Here is a 12,557-nt window from a genome sequence, read left to right on the forward strand (position 1 = left end):
ACTGGTAATAATGACCAAACCCCAAAGGTTCACCAACAACCATGCTCTGACTTTCTGACAATGCCAACATTCTCCATTCGTTCTGGGTAAAGCTCCATGAAGCCAAGAGGTAGCATTAGAAGAAAGTCAAAGTCAGTCTCATTTGAACAGCAAATCAGTAACTTGTTCACTAAGAGATTTCCCTAAGGAATAAAACCATGGAAATAACACATTCTGTATTATTAATACTATGCAGATATTGCATCTAAAGAAAATTTTCTTTCATTAAATATTCCTATTTCTACATAACCACATGAATCTTTAACAACCAAATATGGGGGGAGTGGGGGGGAAGATCCTACCCTTCTCAAAAAAGTATTTGTTTAGTCCCCTATATTTTTAGTTTGTAGAAATATGGTACCTTAGCATCATCTCTTGGGGCTACATAGTGCATCATCCATTTTCTTTCTTCATTTTCCAAGGGTCTTGATTTTCTGCTTGAATGCTGCTGAGGGAAGAAGAACAGGGGATGAAAAAGAGAGTAAAGATATTTTTTTTTTACTTATTTCAATTCCCCACTATAGCATTTCAGTGTGGAACAGGCAATTTGCACCTCCTCATTGTGGCTAATAAAATGAATGTACCAGTTCTGTGCTATATGGAAAGATTCTGACTCCAGGTCCTGGTAACTGCAAATATCCAAGAAAGGATAATCTTGTTTTCTTGGAAATTTATGTCCTATAGATAACAGGGGACTCGACCTGTTGTAGTTCAGGGGAAAATCTGAATCAAAACTCCAAGACTCCTGCCAGGGTTGTTCTGTTTTCCACTTACCTGAGATAAGGCAGAGGTTGATGCCATTGAGATCGCTGCTACATTAAAAGCAGCTGCTGCGAATGGCACCTTAGTACTGGGCTCCACAGGTGCCAGTGCCTCCTGAAACAAATTTACAATCTTGACGAAGTGTCAGAAGTTGCTGAACGGGTGTTTTATTGCACTGAGTCAGAGCTCCACCCCTCCACGATTTCTGAAACAGGGAAATTTCCCACCCACATTATTTGTCCAAAGAGCAGCTGCTGTAAGGTGTGAGCCTTCATATCTGCAGGTCTTGTGGCTGAGCAGAGCCTGCTGAGGGATCAAATTGTTCCCACCTGGAGCTCAAGGAAACGCAGTAGCAGCTGTAACTTGACTGATGATATGATAGAGATCATCTATGTGAGATAGCCTTACAGTGATATTCTAAAAGTGATGATAGCAATAGCCTAATAAACACATCACCGTATTTTCTCCATGCAAACACCTGAATTCCATACATGATTACATCCATAATAAAAAATAAATTTAAAACCAGCTATGGAGATGATTGTTAGAATGAAGACATTTATATAGGAAGAGAATAAGAATTCTTCTGAAGGAACATTTTTCCCTGAAAAGTGCTGTTGCATCATGATTTCTGTGTACACACTCAATTTTCTTGTAGTGTTCTATCTCCAAAGAAATAAAAGAAGGTATGATAAGTAACATTTCTCTGCTCCCTAAACCACATTTTATCATTTTTCCATTTGAAATCTCTTTCTTATTTCTGGGCTTCACATTTAATACCACATGCAGCTTAACAAATTTAAATGAGATTCAAACATTTCACCTTGAAAAACCATTAAATATTTCCACAAACTACAATATCAATTTTGGATGCAGAAAAGCTCCAGATTTCTTACCAACTGTATTGAAATTGTCATCTGGCTGGATGTATTAGCAGATTAGTGGAATTTAATGGACTGATCAAAAATTTTTTTGTGGGAATTTTTTTAATCTAATGAGGATCTGCATGTGTTCAGCACACCTCTAGGAAGCTCAGTGATTAAATTTTCTAAGACATTATGCAAGCATTATTAGGCACATATGCATTTGCATTGAAAGTCCTCCTGAATGATTAAAATTAGTCCTTATGAAAGAACATGAGATTAATAGGATGACAACGCATCCTGCTTCCTCTTAGAGATGGGCATACGTGTGAAATCACTGCCTCTCTGACTGTGGGTATGAGTTTTGTACCAGGACCTTGACTAACAGAAACTAGAGACAAACCCAATGACTTCAAGAAGTCTCATTACATATTTTTCTTATGTGAACAGAGGAAACAATATGAAAAGTTGTTCTTACAAGAAGAACAAGTTAAGACGATTTGATCATCTTACATGGAGTATTCCATCATTCCAAAAGATTGATTTCTTAGGTTTCATTTTATATCTGCATTATCTTTTTTTGTTGTTGCTTTTTCAAATAAGCACATTAATTTTATCACGAAATGCAAGTGCTAAGTTTGCTTTTAACTTCCTTTCTCACCTTCATTGTATTGAAATTTTCTGGAACTGCTTAACTAAAGCCAGAATTGCATAATCTACAGCAATAAGGTAAGGAGAGTCACAAGTCTCTCCCATTCCTTGGCTGATGCTTTAATTGATGTGAGCACCTGCATTTCTGTAAAAAAAAAGTATTAGAATCCTTTTTTTTTTTCCTGTGAGAATGGTGACAAGAAATCATTTAGACAAAAGTGATTGTATACACAGAAGCACATACATTTTCTATTTCTTCTGCTACAACCTACCTGTGTCCCTGGCTGAAGTGCCTAGAAGAGTTTCAGCACCTCAACTGAGGAATGAGAACATTTGTTATGGCTGTCAGATTGAGGTGGTGTTTCTGAAATGTATGGAAGCTAATGGGTGTGAGGTTTTTGCACGAGATCCCATTTTCATTTCCCTTGTCATATTGCACCTTTGCTTTTAAGACAAAAGGAAATGAGGTGGGGGAAGAGGCCTTCAGCATCCCTTTGGAAGCTGACTAAAAGTTGCTTGTTGCTGGGAAACTAACTTTTCTTTCCTGACTCAAGCTTTCCCTATATGAAATACTTGTTGTTTAAGCTCAAGTCAGAGGTGGCCAAAGGTACCTTTGACTCAAAGCTGGCACTGGTATTGTATTAAATTTTCTAAATTATTTCAAAGTTCAAAATTGCTTTTTGCTATCAAGCACTATTCCTTTTGAGGCAAACACATCCTTTTCACAAGATGAGCACTTAGGATATAGTTGACTATGACTTGACTAAGTAATCTGAAAGTTAAACTCATAGTAGAAGCTAGTTGTGTTTTCTCTATATTGAGTCGATGAAAAAAAAGCATGGCAACTGCAAGTAGTGACTAAACATCTCCACACTGGATTGTTCTGGAGAAGCTTAAATGTCCAGACCACACTTGACACCTAACTTCTGAATGTCTGAAGGTAGCTGAGATGAATCTCAACCTGGGTAATCAGCATGTCTTCTTCAGTCACTTGTTTCCAAAGTTATTGATGCTGAGGGAACCTGACGTTGAGGAGCCTGGTTTTGTTGTTAGCACGTGATTCACCCTGTTGCAATGTGAAGCTGCAAAACACCCTTGGGCAAAAGCTCTATTAGCATATAAATGAAAAATCCTCTCTGGTATCCACTCAAATAACAAAGAAGGAGTTTTGTGATTACCAAGGTGGCAGAGAATGCAAAATTCAATGTGGCTAGTAGCAGTACAAACTTCCAGCCATACTCAGGTTAAGGATCAACAAAGGCCCCCTGTGGTGGTGGAACACACAGCCTAACTTGGGACTGCTGTCCATAAAGCACAGGCTGTGCAGCAGTAGCTCATGTCCTGGAGCATTAAGGGAGTAATATCAAGCTGGATTTTCTGTAAAACCCCAGGCTGCAGTCTGCAGACGTTCAACAGCGCCTTTATAAGCCTCTGAGACAAGTTTGGGAGAGATGGGAAATGTCAGAGGAAAAGACTGCCGCGGGAGGGCTGCAACAACTCTCTGAGGAAATGCACTCCTGACTTGTGAAGCAGAGCCCTAGTGGTGAAATGATATGTTTATTGCAGCTCAAAGAACAGAGAAACCTTGCTGGGCCATCCCAAGATACACACTTACGGCAATTTTGGGATCTGTCTGCCAGCTGATGAGCTAGTGGTGAGATGCAGTTCACCCAAAGTTGCTCTGCCTTGAAACGATTTTCATTTAAGGTTTTTTTCTGCAATGATTTTTTTCCCTAACTAGTCTGATGGTGTCTAAGACCACAATAAACACATTCTAAAACTACCACTACAACTGAGTTAGGAATTCAATATTAATGCTCAAAGACATGGGATGGATCAGATTTAATTATTAAAAGATTTCTTAAAGTGACTGCTAAGGACAAATAAAAGATTAGATAGATTTTGTGTTTTCTTTCCACTTTTGTCAATCATTCTTCATGATTGCTCTTTTCAGACTCTTTCCCATCCTTTACAGCTTCTCTGCAGCCTACAGACTCTTCATTATTTCTCATCCCTATACCATGGGCTTTGGATATCAGGTGTTCCAGCACATGTTCCTCTCAGATTTTTCAGACCACCTTTCTGAACATAGAAGAAAGGGAGCTTCACTGATATCCCTTCTGGTTTATTCCTGATTACTGTCTTTACTAGAAACATCCATGTTCTGTTCAGGGATACAGGTAAATGGAGCTAATGTGCATCAGTATGATGCTTCAGGCATTGAAAGTATTATCACATTGTGGCCCATCTGAATAAAAGCAAAAATGTTCAAGTCCGGATCATAACAATCCCCACAAGAGAAATGTTGAATATTGCTCGCAAGAATCAGGCTTTAATGTGGCAATGACTGTGAAACTGTGCCTGATCCACATGGCTGCTTCAGGTGACCCATATGGTCTCTATTTGAACAAGATAAATATATATGTCATAATGAGAAAGGTATACATAAACATATTTATCTGTAATCCAAATATAGGAAAAGACCTCTAAGACCATTGAGACCAACTGTTAATCTAACAGCACTAAGTCTACCACTAAACCATGAAGGCATTAGGATAGAAAAAGGGAAATGGCTTGAGAAAATTTGGACCATAAGGTAAAATTAACAGAAAAAGGCTTCTATTCACTTAAAATATTAAATTGGTTTTAAAAGGTCTCTGTATGCTCTTCCCCATTTACTCACTTCCAACTTTACTCAGACTCAGAAAAAAGGTGTATTCAGAAAATATTTCAGAAACTTTCCCAGAAGTACTTAATGTCCTGGACAAATACTGATAGTACCTCATATTTGCAGTATTATTTGGTCTGTTTATTCTTTCACAGAACATAATCTCTCTTCTGATTTGACTCATAGAAGACCTGTGCATATGCAAAAATGCAATGCCTCTTTATTATGGAGCTTATATATCAATTTCTTAAATTAGTCGTTATTTGTAAGGCACACCCTGCCACAAGTATCAAGTATTCTAGTTCTTGCCAGCATCACTGCAATATCACATCAAACACTAAAAGACATTGGGACTGCTAAAGCAACTTATCCAGAAATAACTGGCCTCTAAACCTTTTCAGCTGCAGTGGGTTAATGGTTTCTTGCTATCTTAATAAAGTCAGCAAGTGCTGGAGAGGTATACCTTTGAGTTTACTATCCTTGTCTAACATATGTGACATCATAGGCTAACATCAGCTTTAAATTTCCAGTGTTCATTGCAGTTAGCTCCAAGGGATAAAGTACATTACAAAAAAACCTTGTTGGTGCATAAATCTGTTGGTTACCAGAGTGTATTTCCTGACTATAGAGAGAAAAATGCCATTTCCCATGAGAACTGTATGAGAGTCCCAGGCAAGATCAAGGGAACCCCAATGCAGTGAGAGGTTCAGTCCTGATTCTGGCAGTTCCTCCAAGCCTTCCCCATTGTTAAGCAGGCTCTCTTTTATCCCTTCTGTGTAAAAGTGGCCACAGCACCTTTCTGAATGCATTGCCTTTCCAGCCAGCGTGTTTCAGCCCATATTGGGAGACTGCATTTCTCAACATGGCAATGCCTCAGGATTTGATATAATGAAATTCCTAATTTTTCTGTCATTTTCCATATTACAAAAGATAATAGACCACAGCTCACATCTGATGCAGATGTCCCCAGTGTGAGAGCCCTGGTGAGAAAACACAAGCTATGGGAAGAGGACATCCTTAGGGAAGGCATACCCAGAGGAGGAAAGGCTGCCAGCCACTGTGGGCATTTCCCACCCCATTTGCTGGCTGAAGAGGAAAAGGAAGCACAGAGTTAGGTGATGTACTCACTCCAGCTCATCTTGCAGTGCTGAAATTCCTTGTGCCCCTTCCTTGTATGAGAAAGGCCTGGCTGTTGCAGAAGCTCTCACATCCAGTATCTCCCTTGCGTGCTGTTCATCCATTGAGCAATCTGAACTCATGCGCATGGCAGCCAATCTTGCCCCATATACAGCATGTTGTCACTGGGAAGATGGAATGATAGCCTTTCCAGGGCACCTGGTAGGTCATGTAAGCAGTGCTTAACAAACCCAGGCTCTGTTGGGAGTCAAAGCTGCCCCTTGTTCCATCTGAGCTACCACCGTGCCTCATGCCAGCTGCCCCTGGGATGGGGTCTCAGTGATGCTACAACACATGACTTAACATGGGCATTAACAAAACAGTGCCATTTCCTGGGGACTCCACATGGCTTCCCAGTTGTCTGTGGAGCCAAGTATGGGAGAATTTGGGACTGGTAAGCAAAAGAGTCTCACCATCATTCCACATGCTCCATCTGAATAAAATACAAACCTGTGCAGGAATCTAGTGTGGCCACTTACTCACAAAAGGGCTGATCACAAAGATTAAACTATGTCGACAGCTCTGTATGGAACGACTTTAAAGAAACCATTGCAAAACATCTTAAGGAAGTGTTTCAGAAATGCGTAAGGAAAGAAACATTATCCAGGAGATCAAGATAGGCAACTTTGTAAGTACATCCTATTACATGTGAAATTAGATCACCATTGCAACATTATACTGCGCTAAAACTCACAGACATCAAAGTCAAGCATGACTCCTAGGTCAGGTCAAGAAAACAGATTAAAGAAGAACAAATTCTTAGTGGCAAACATTGCTGAATAGCCATCACAATAAATGCAAGGGAGCCACACGTTACTAAAGCATGTGGAAACCTGTCTAAACAGCTCTTGCATTAACTCTCACATGTGTTTGATATTTTGACCCTATGTGATGTAACAACTAAAACCTACTCAGTTAGATCACATTGCACAGATACAACATGAAAGGAAAATTAATTATTTGCTGTGTTTCTACAAGTCCAAGCTCATATATGCAAATAAAAAGGAAATGTTTATGAAGAGAAAGCAAAATTCTATCAAAGGTTTGGACTTACTACTTCATATAAAAAGCAAAATAACTACTAATTATGCAACTAAATCAGGAATGATAATAAAACACTTGTATTCCATGTTCAAAAAGGCGACACATGTTTCATCAATGAATAATGAAAATGATCACATAGTAAAACAACATGTAATAAGACAGAACAGAGATAATTCTTTCCAATTAGTTTCTAAAACATTGTCTAGGATTCTTGACTATCTATGCTTCAGCTATTTTAATTCTTGGTATACTGCAGAACTACAGAAAGAATATGAATATTGTGCCAATTTTTAAAAGTAGCAAGGGGGATGTAGTACTGTGACAGTGGTTTGTTTACCCTGGCTGCCATTGGCATAATGAACACAATACCTGACTAATTAAAAATAAATTATCATATATTACCACTCTGGGTTCTCTTGCTATTCCTCAAAATGTGGGATAGTAGTCATGCATGCCAAATGCTCCATCATCCCTGAAGTAGTTGATAGAAATACCTGTGTTAAATGAAGAGTTGGTTTCAAGTTGCTTACATTCCTTACTTTTATGCTTCATACATTTTGTACAGCATTTGTTAATGTTTATAATATATATATAACTTTTAGCATACAAAGCAATTATACACTGAAAACTGTGCTCCACCACACAAGGGAGTGTTTTGCCAAAAAAAGATTGTTGATGTGTAATTAGTTGGCCTTAGGACAGTCATTAACTAGTACAATTTACTGTCTGGACAGCAGATGGTTCCACCCAATCAAATTCCATATATATGTGTGTATAAAAACACCAGGGAATATTTGGAGAAAAAAATTATATCTGAAACACTTTGCATGAAGGCAGAAGGAAGAGACCTACCTCCCTTGCATGTGAACTGAATGCCTACCCATATGGTACAGTAAAGAGCTTAAGAATCATGTAGCTGTGAAATAAAAGAACAGGGAAAAAGGATAGGAAAGCTGGTGGAAGTTGATATTAATAAAGGGATATAACTATGCCTTTCTTTTTCTTTTATTTTTTTTCCTTTTTCTTTCTTTTTTAAACTTTGTAAAAGTCTTACTTATATTTGGACTATACACAGAAATTCTTGAATTTTCTTATTTTAAGTATGTTATAGAGGTGGTGCCACTGTAAGACCAAAATATGTGCTACGGATGCATTGATCTTGCAAGGCAGGTTACTGAAGCTGCCTTTAAGTGACCAGCGTGCACCAAGGCTGTCAAAGTAATTACAGGATGTTCTCCCAGAAATGTGCATGGCATAGCAAAATGGCAAAGAAAGGTAACTGCATGGAAAAGAGATGTTTTTTGGGGTTAGCATTAGCTAGAGTTCCCTGTAAGGTGATGAGCAGTTGTGGTAAGCCCCGAGCTGTCTCTGGTAGCCAGTCAGTAGGAAATAGTGTTTTTCTATATGAAGAAACAGATTTTGTTCTACCCTGTATATCACATTTTTTAAACTTTATTGTGTAAAGATAGTAAGATCTTTTAATGCCAAGACTGAAAAGAAAGTCTGTATTAGGAAGGTAAAGAATATTTTTTCTAACTGATTTCAGAAGTAGTCCTCAGTGATAAATTACACTGAAAAGTTTTCTTTTGAGGAATTTTTAAGAGTTTACCAGTCTCAAACTCTATTGAACATTTTCATGAGTGCTTTGGAAGTGAACGAGGCACCCTGACTGGCCAGATTTGCGGGAGAACAAAGATCAAGGGAGTAATACTAAGGACAGGGAAATCATAAAGAATGATCTGATCTGCTTGATAGACTGGCCTGATTAGCCATGGTAAAATTTAATGCACAGGAGTTGAGTTATGATTAAAGAACTGCCAAATGTATGTTTTAATTTCCTCCCCCATACAAAAGGGAAGACTGGAGTGTGGAAAAAACTAACTAACCAGCTTATGGAAGACAAACAATAGGTGAGAAGCCTTTAATAGCAAATGAGGACAACTGGATTCTATGTATAGAAACTGGGAACTAATTTATATGTAAGAATATAAGAATAACAAATCAATGTTAATGTCTCAGTGTGTAGCAGTGATGGGAAGGGTACTGGAGTCTGCATTTAATAAAAGGACAATGAAGAATTGGAGTGAGTGCAAGAGAAGAGAAAGAGCTGGATACGTCAGATAAAGGGGGGGTTTATAATCAGAATTTGAAGGGTTGCATCTACTGGTTTGACAAAAAGAAGGCTGTGACATAAACTATTTTATAAAATTGATCCTAATAAAGAAACAGCGGTTATGCAATGGCTTTTAAGGTACTAGGAAAAGATGTAATGTGCTAATATCTGGGCTCTGACCAAAATAAATGAGGCTGGAAACAAGGTGCATACCCATTGCTGGAAGATGATCACTGACCACAACATAGCTCCACAAAATGTGGTGACTTCACCATTCCTGATATCTATAATAGAAGAGGGATCATTTTTCTTCAAGACAGACTTTGGTCAGCCACAGATCATTGTGTTTCGAGCCATTTGTCCGGTGGGGGAAGAACTTACGCACTCAATATGAGCGATCAATAAGCTTCCTCCTTTATTGATTACAGCATCAGACTTTTATACAGTAATTAATAAGCTAATGCATATTCTGTAACTTAAGCCCCACATTGGTTATTCTGTACATGTCAGTCCTGCCCCTGTGTTTACCTTCTTTCAGAATTAAGCTTTCTCTTTCTCAGGCTGTTTTTAGCACGGTATCTCTGCTTCAAGGCTACAGGCCTTGTTACTTTCAGACTAGCTGAGCTCGTTATGTTCTCAGCTTCAGACACCTGGACCAAGTCTGTGACTGGTCACGTAATATTCCTCAACAGATCATCAAGACTGACATTTCAGTAACTGTATGGCAGGTAGCAGTCTGACATCTATCAAGTCTATCAACATGATCTGATGGTACTTCTGGCTTTTATAAGCCATGGAAAGAAATCAGATTAATAATCTAGTATGATATAAAGCTCATTTGTTATTTTACTTGTTCTTCCACAGCCTAGTAGCAATTCATTAGAGTTACACAATTTAATAGCTCTGTACAGTGTTATAAAATGTACTTATCAAAGAAGTGCAAGGTGGTAGGACCATTTAGCAAGCAAAAGTCGGAAAGCCCAGAAAGCTGTCCCCCGACATTCTGCCAAGGCTTATTATGTACTTGCAAACAAGGATTGCAAAGGCAAAGGATGCAGTCAAGCTAGGTATCCCCCTCGAGATTTAGCTTTACATCCAACAACTTTGCAAGCATTCTTCACCTCTCCTAGGACCTTCCAGACTTATTTATTGCACTCCCTGCTGAACTTCCTCTTCAGGTTTCACATGCAAAAGGTGTAAAAAGCCTCCCTCAAACTTGTTGAATCTTGAGTAAGGCCTGTCAGAAAATGTCTAAAATGAGACTTTTTTTTTTTAATGACCACCGTGGATTCAAAAAGCCTATCCATTTGATGGGCATCCTAGAAGAAAAGGCAAGCACAGAGCCACATACGATATACCCAGCTCCCCACTAGCTTGGGAACGGCTGGAGCTGGAAGCATTGGCGATATCTGTAAAGAAATTGCATCAGCCCTGCTTGTAGCTATAAGAACCATCACCTGAGATGTGCACATTTACCTTGCAAAGAAAGTGAACTGGTCATGAGAAAATCAGGCCTGCCTCACTACAACAACACAAATTCTCAGACTTTAATTCTGGAAGGATAGGTGCAAAGTAAAGAATTGCTGAGAGGCAAAACCTGTTTATAATCTACAAAAAATATCTTCCAAGAATTTACCCTGGACAAACCACACTATTAAAGCTACAACTTTCCAGCAGTAGAGAAATAAAAGTATGAGTATATCCAGAGAGCTCCCTTGTAGGAACAAGGCAGGCATTTCACAGGCACCCCTCCCTGTCATTGAGACTTCTCCTCTGTATTCTAGAACTGAGAGCTGCACAGAGCGCTGTTGTCCTTGGCTGGCCTGTCATTGCTGAAACACCGTGTCCTGCTGCCTCTGCCAGGCTGATGATGCTGATTGAAGCTTCAGAGTAGCACAACTCAGCCAAGCATACTGTGAATATCTTTACCTACTTGTTTGGAAAGCAAAGATAAAATCCTCCATGTCAGCCTTGAAATGCAGCTAGCAGCCACAGAGGCCACCCCAGCAGCAGTCCACTGTGCTACCAACACTGCCATGTAAACCCAATACAGGAAGACACAAGATACTCCAGAGACAAGTAGAAATAGGGAGAGGAGTGGCTGGAGAGCAGCCCTGCAGAACAGGGACCTGGGGGCGCTGGTCAGTGCCAGGCTCTGTATGGGCCAGCAGTGTGCACTGACAGCCTGGGATGCAACAAGCACAGCATTTCATATTCTAGTCTGTATCTTCTGCATTCCAAAGAATTTTAAATGGTACCACAGGTGGTTTCAGTAGGCAACAAATTGTAGATAGTCTACTGTTATGTACTCTGAGAAACTCAATCTAAGTTTAACCTTTCAATGTAACCTTCTAAAAGCACTACAGCAAAAAAACCCCAAATCCCAAAAGTCCACAACCTACAGAAAAACATATAACCAACCAGAAAACCAACCCAAAACCTGACAAACCAACAAGATATTTGGTATTTGCATTTACATTGCAGATATTTACATTGCAAACTGCAATGAAGTCTCCCCTTAGCCTCCTCTTCTCCAGGCTGAATAGACCAAGTCACCTCAGTCACCCCTCAGTCACTTCCCCTCATGGCTTTTCATGGTTTCAGTGCCCTTGGTTTGGACACTCTCTCATAGCTTTGTATCTTTCTTGCCACATTGTAGCATCCAAACCACACCAAGGACTAGAAGCGAGGCCACCCCAGTGCAGATCAGAGTGGTACAATCCCCTCCCTTGCCCGCCTGGTGATGCTGGGCCTGATGCCCCCTAGGACAAGCTTAGCCCTTGTGGCTGCCAGGGCACTGCTGGCTCATATCCAACTTGCCACAGACCCCCAGGTCCCTTTCCACAGTGCTATTCTCCAGACTGCATGTGCTTTTCTCTAAGCATGCAGCGTGCCATGATCCCAGTCACAAACCTGTCCCAAAGGTTGCTGCTTGTCTCAGGACCACCTTGCAAATACAAAACACAAGCCAAGTTAATAAAATATGCTTTTAATGTGGTCTGCCCTGAAGATGTCAGGCTTAAACACTTAAAGTTCTTTCTCAGGGCAACGAGCACCATGTTTTTTATCATTTTAGCACCTTCTTCTTTGTGGCTGCCCATCCTCTGTACCATACAACGATTCATACTCCATTGTTGTAACTGAATTGCAACAGATTTCCGCAGTGAAATTCTTCGGAGAAAAAGTTTTTCTTCACTCTTTTTTGTTCACCTGAGATTACCGTTTAGTGAGATTGAGCAGG

General features: G+C 39.6%; 1 protein-coding gene across 1 annotated transcript in view; it reads right to left on the reverse strand.

The window, feature by feature from the left end:
• LOC115904542 (cytosolic phospholipase A2 epsilon-like) overlaps window positions 1-2,331 on the reverse strand; it is a 32,305-nt gene extending 29,974 nt beyond the window's left edge. The window contains exons 1-3 of the mRNA XM_030950032.1: window positions 2,326-2,331; window positions 814-915; window positions 401-484 (exon numbers count right to left, since the gene is read on the reverse strand). Of these exons, the coding sequence (XP_030805892.1) occupies window positions 401-484; window positions 814-915; window positions 2,326-2,331 (192 nt within the window). The remainder of the gene's footprint in view (window positions 1-400; window positions 485-813; window positions 916-2,325) is intronic.
• Window positions 2,332-12,557: the final 10,226 nt, after the last annotated feature.

This window comes from Camarhynchus parvulus, chromosome 5, assembly GCF_901933205.1.
Source record: "Camarhynchus parvulus chromosome 5, STF_HiC, whole genome shotgun sequence".
NCBI classification, from domain to species: Eukaryota; Metazoa; Chordata; class Aves; order Passeriformes; family Thraupidae; genus Camarhynchus; species Camarhynchus parvulus.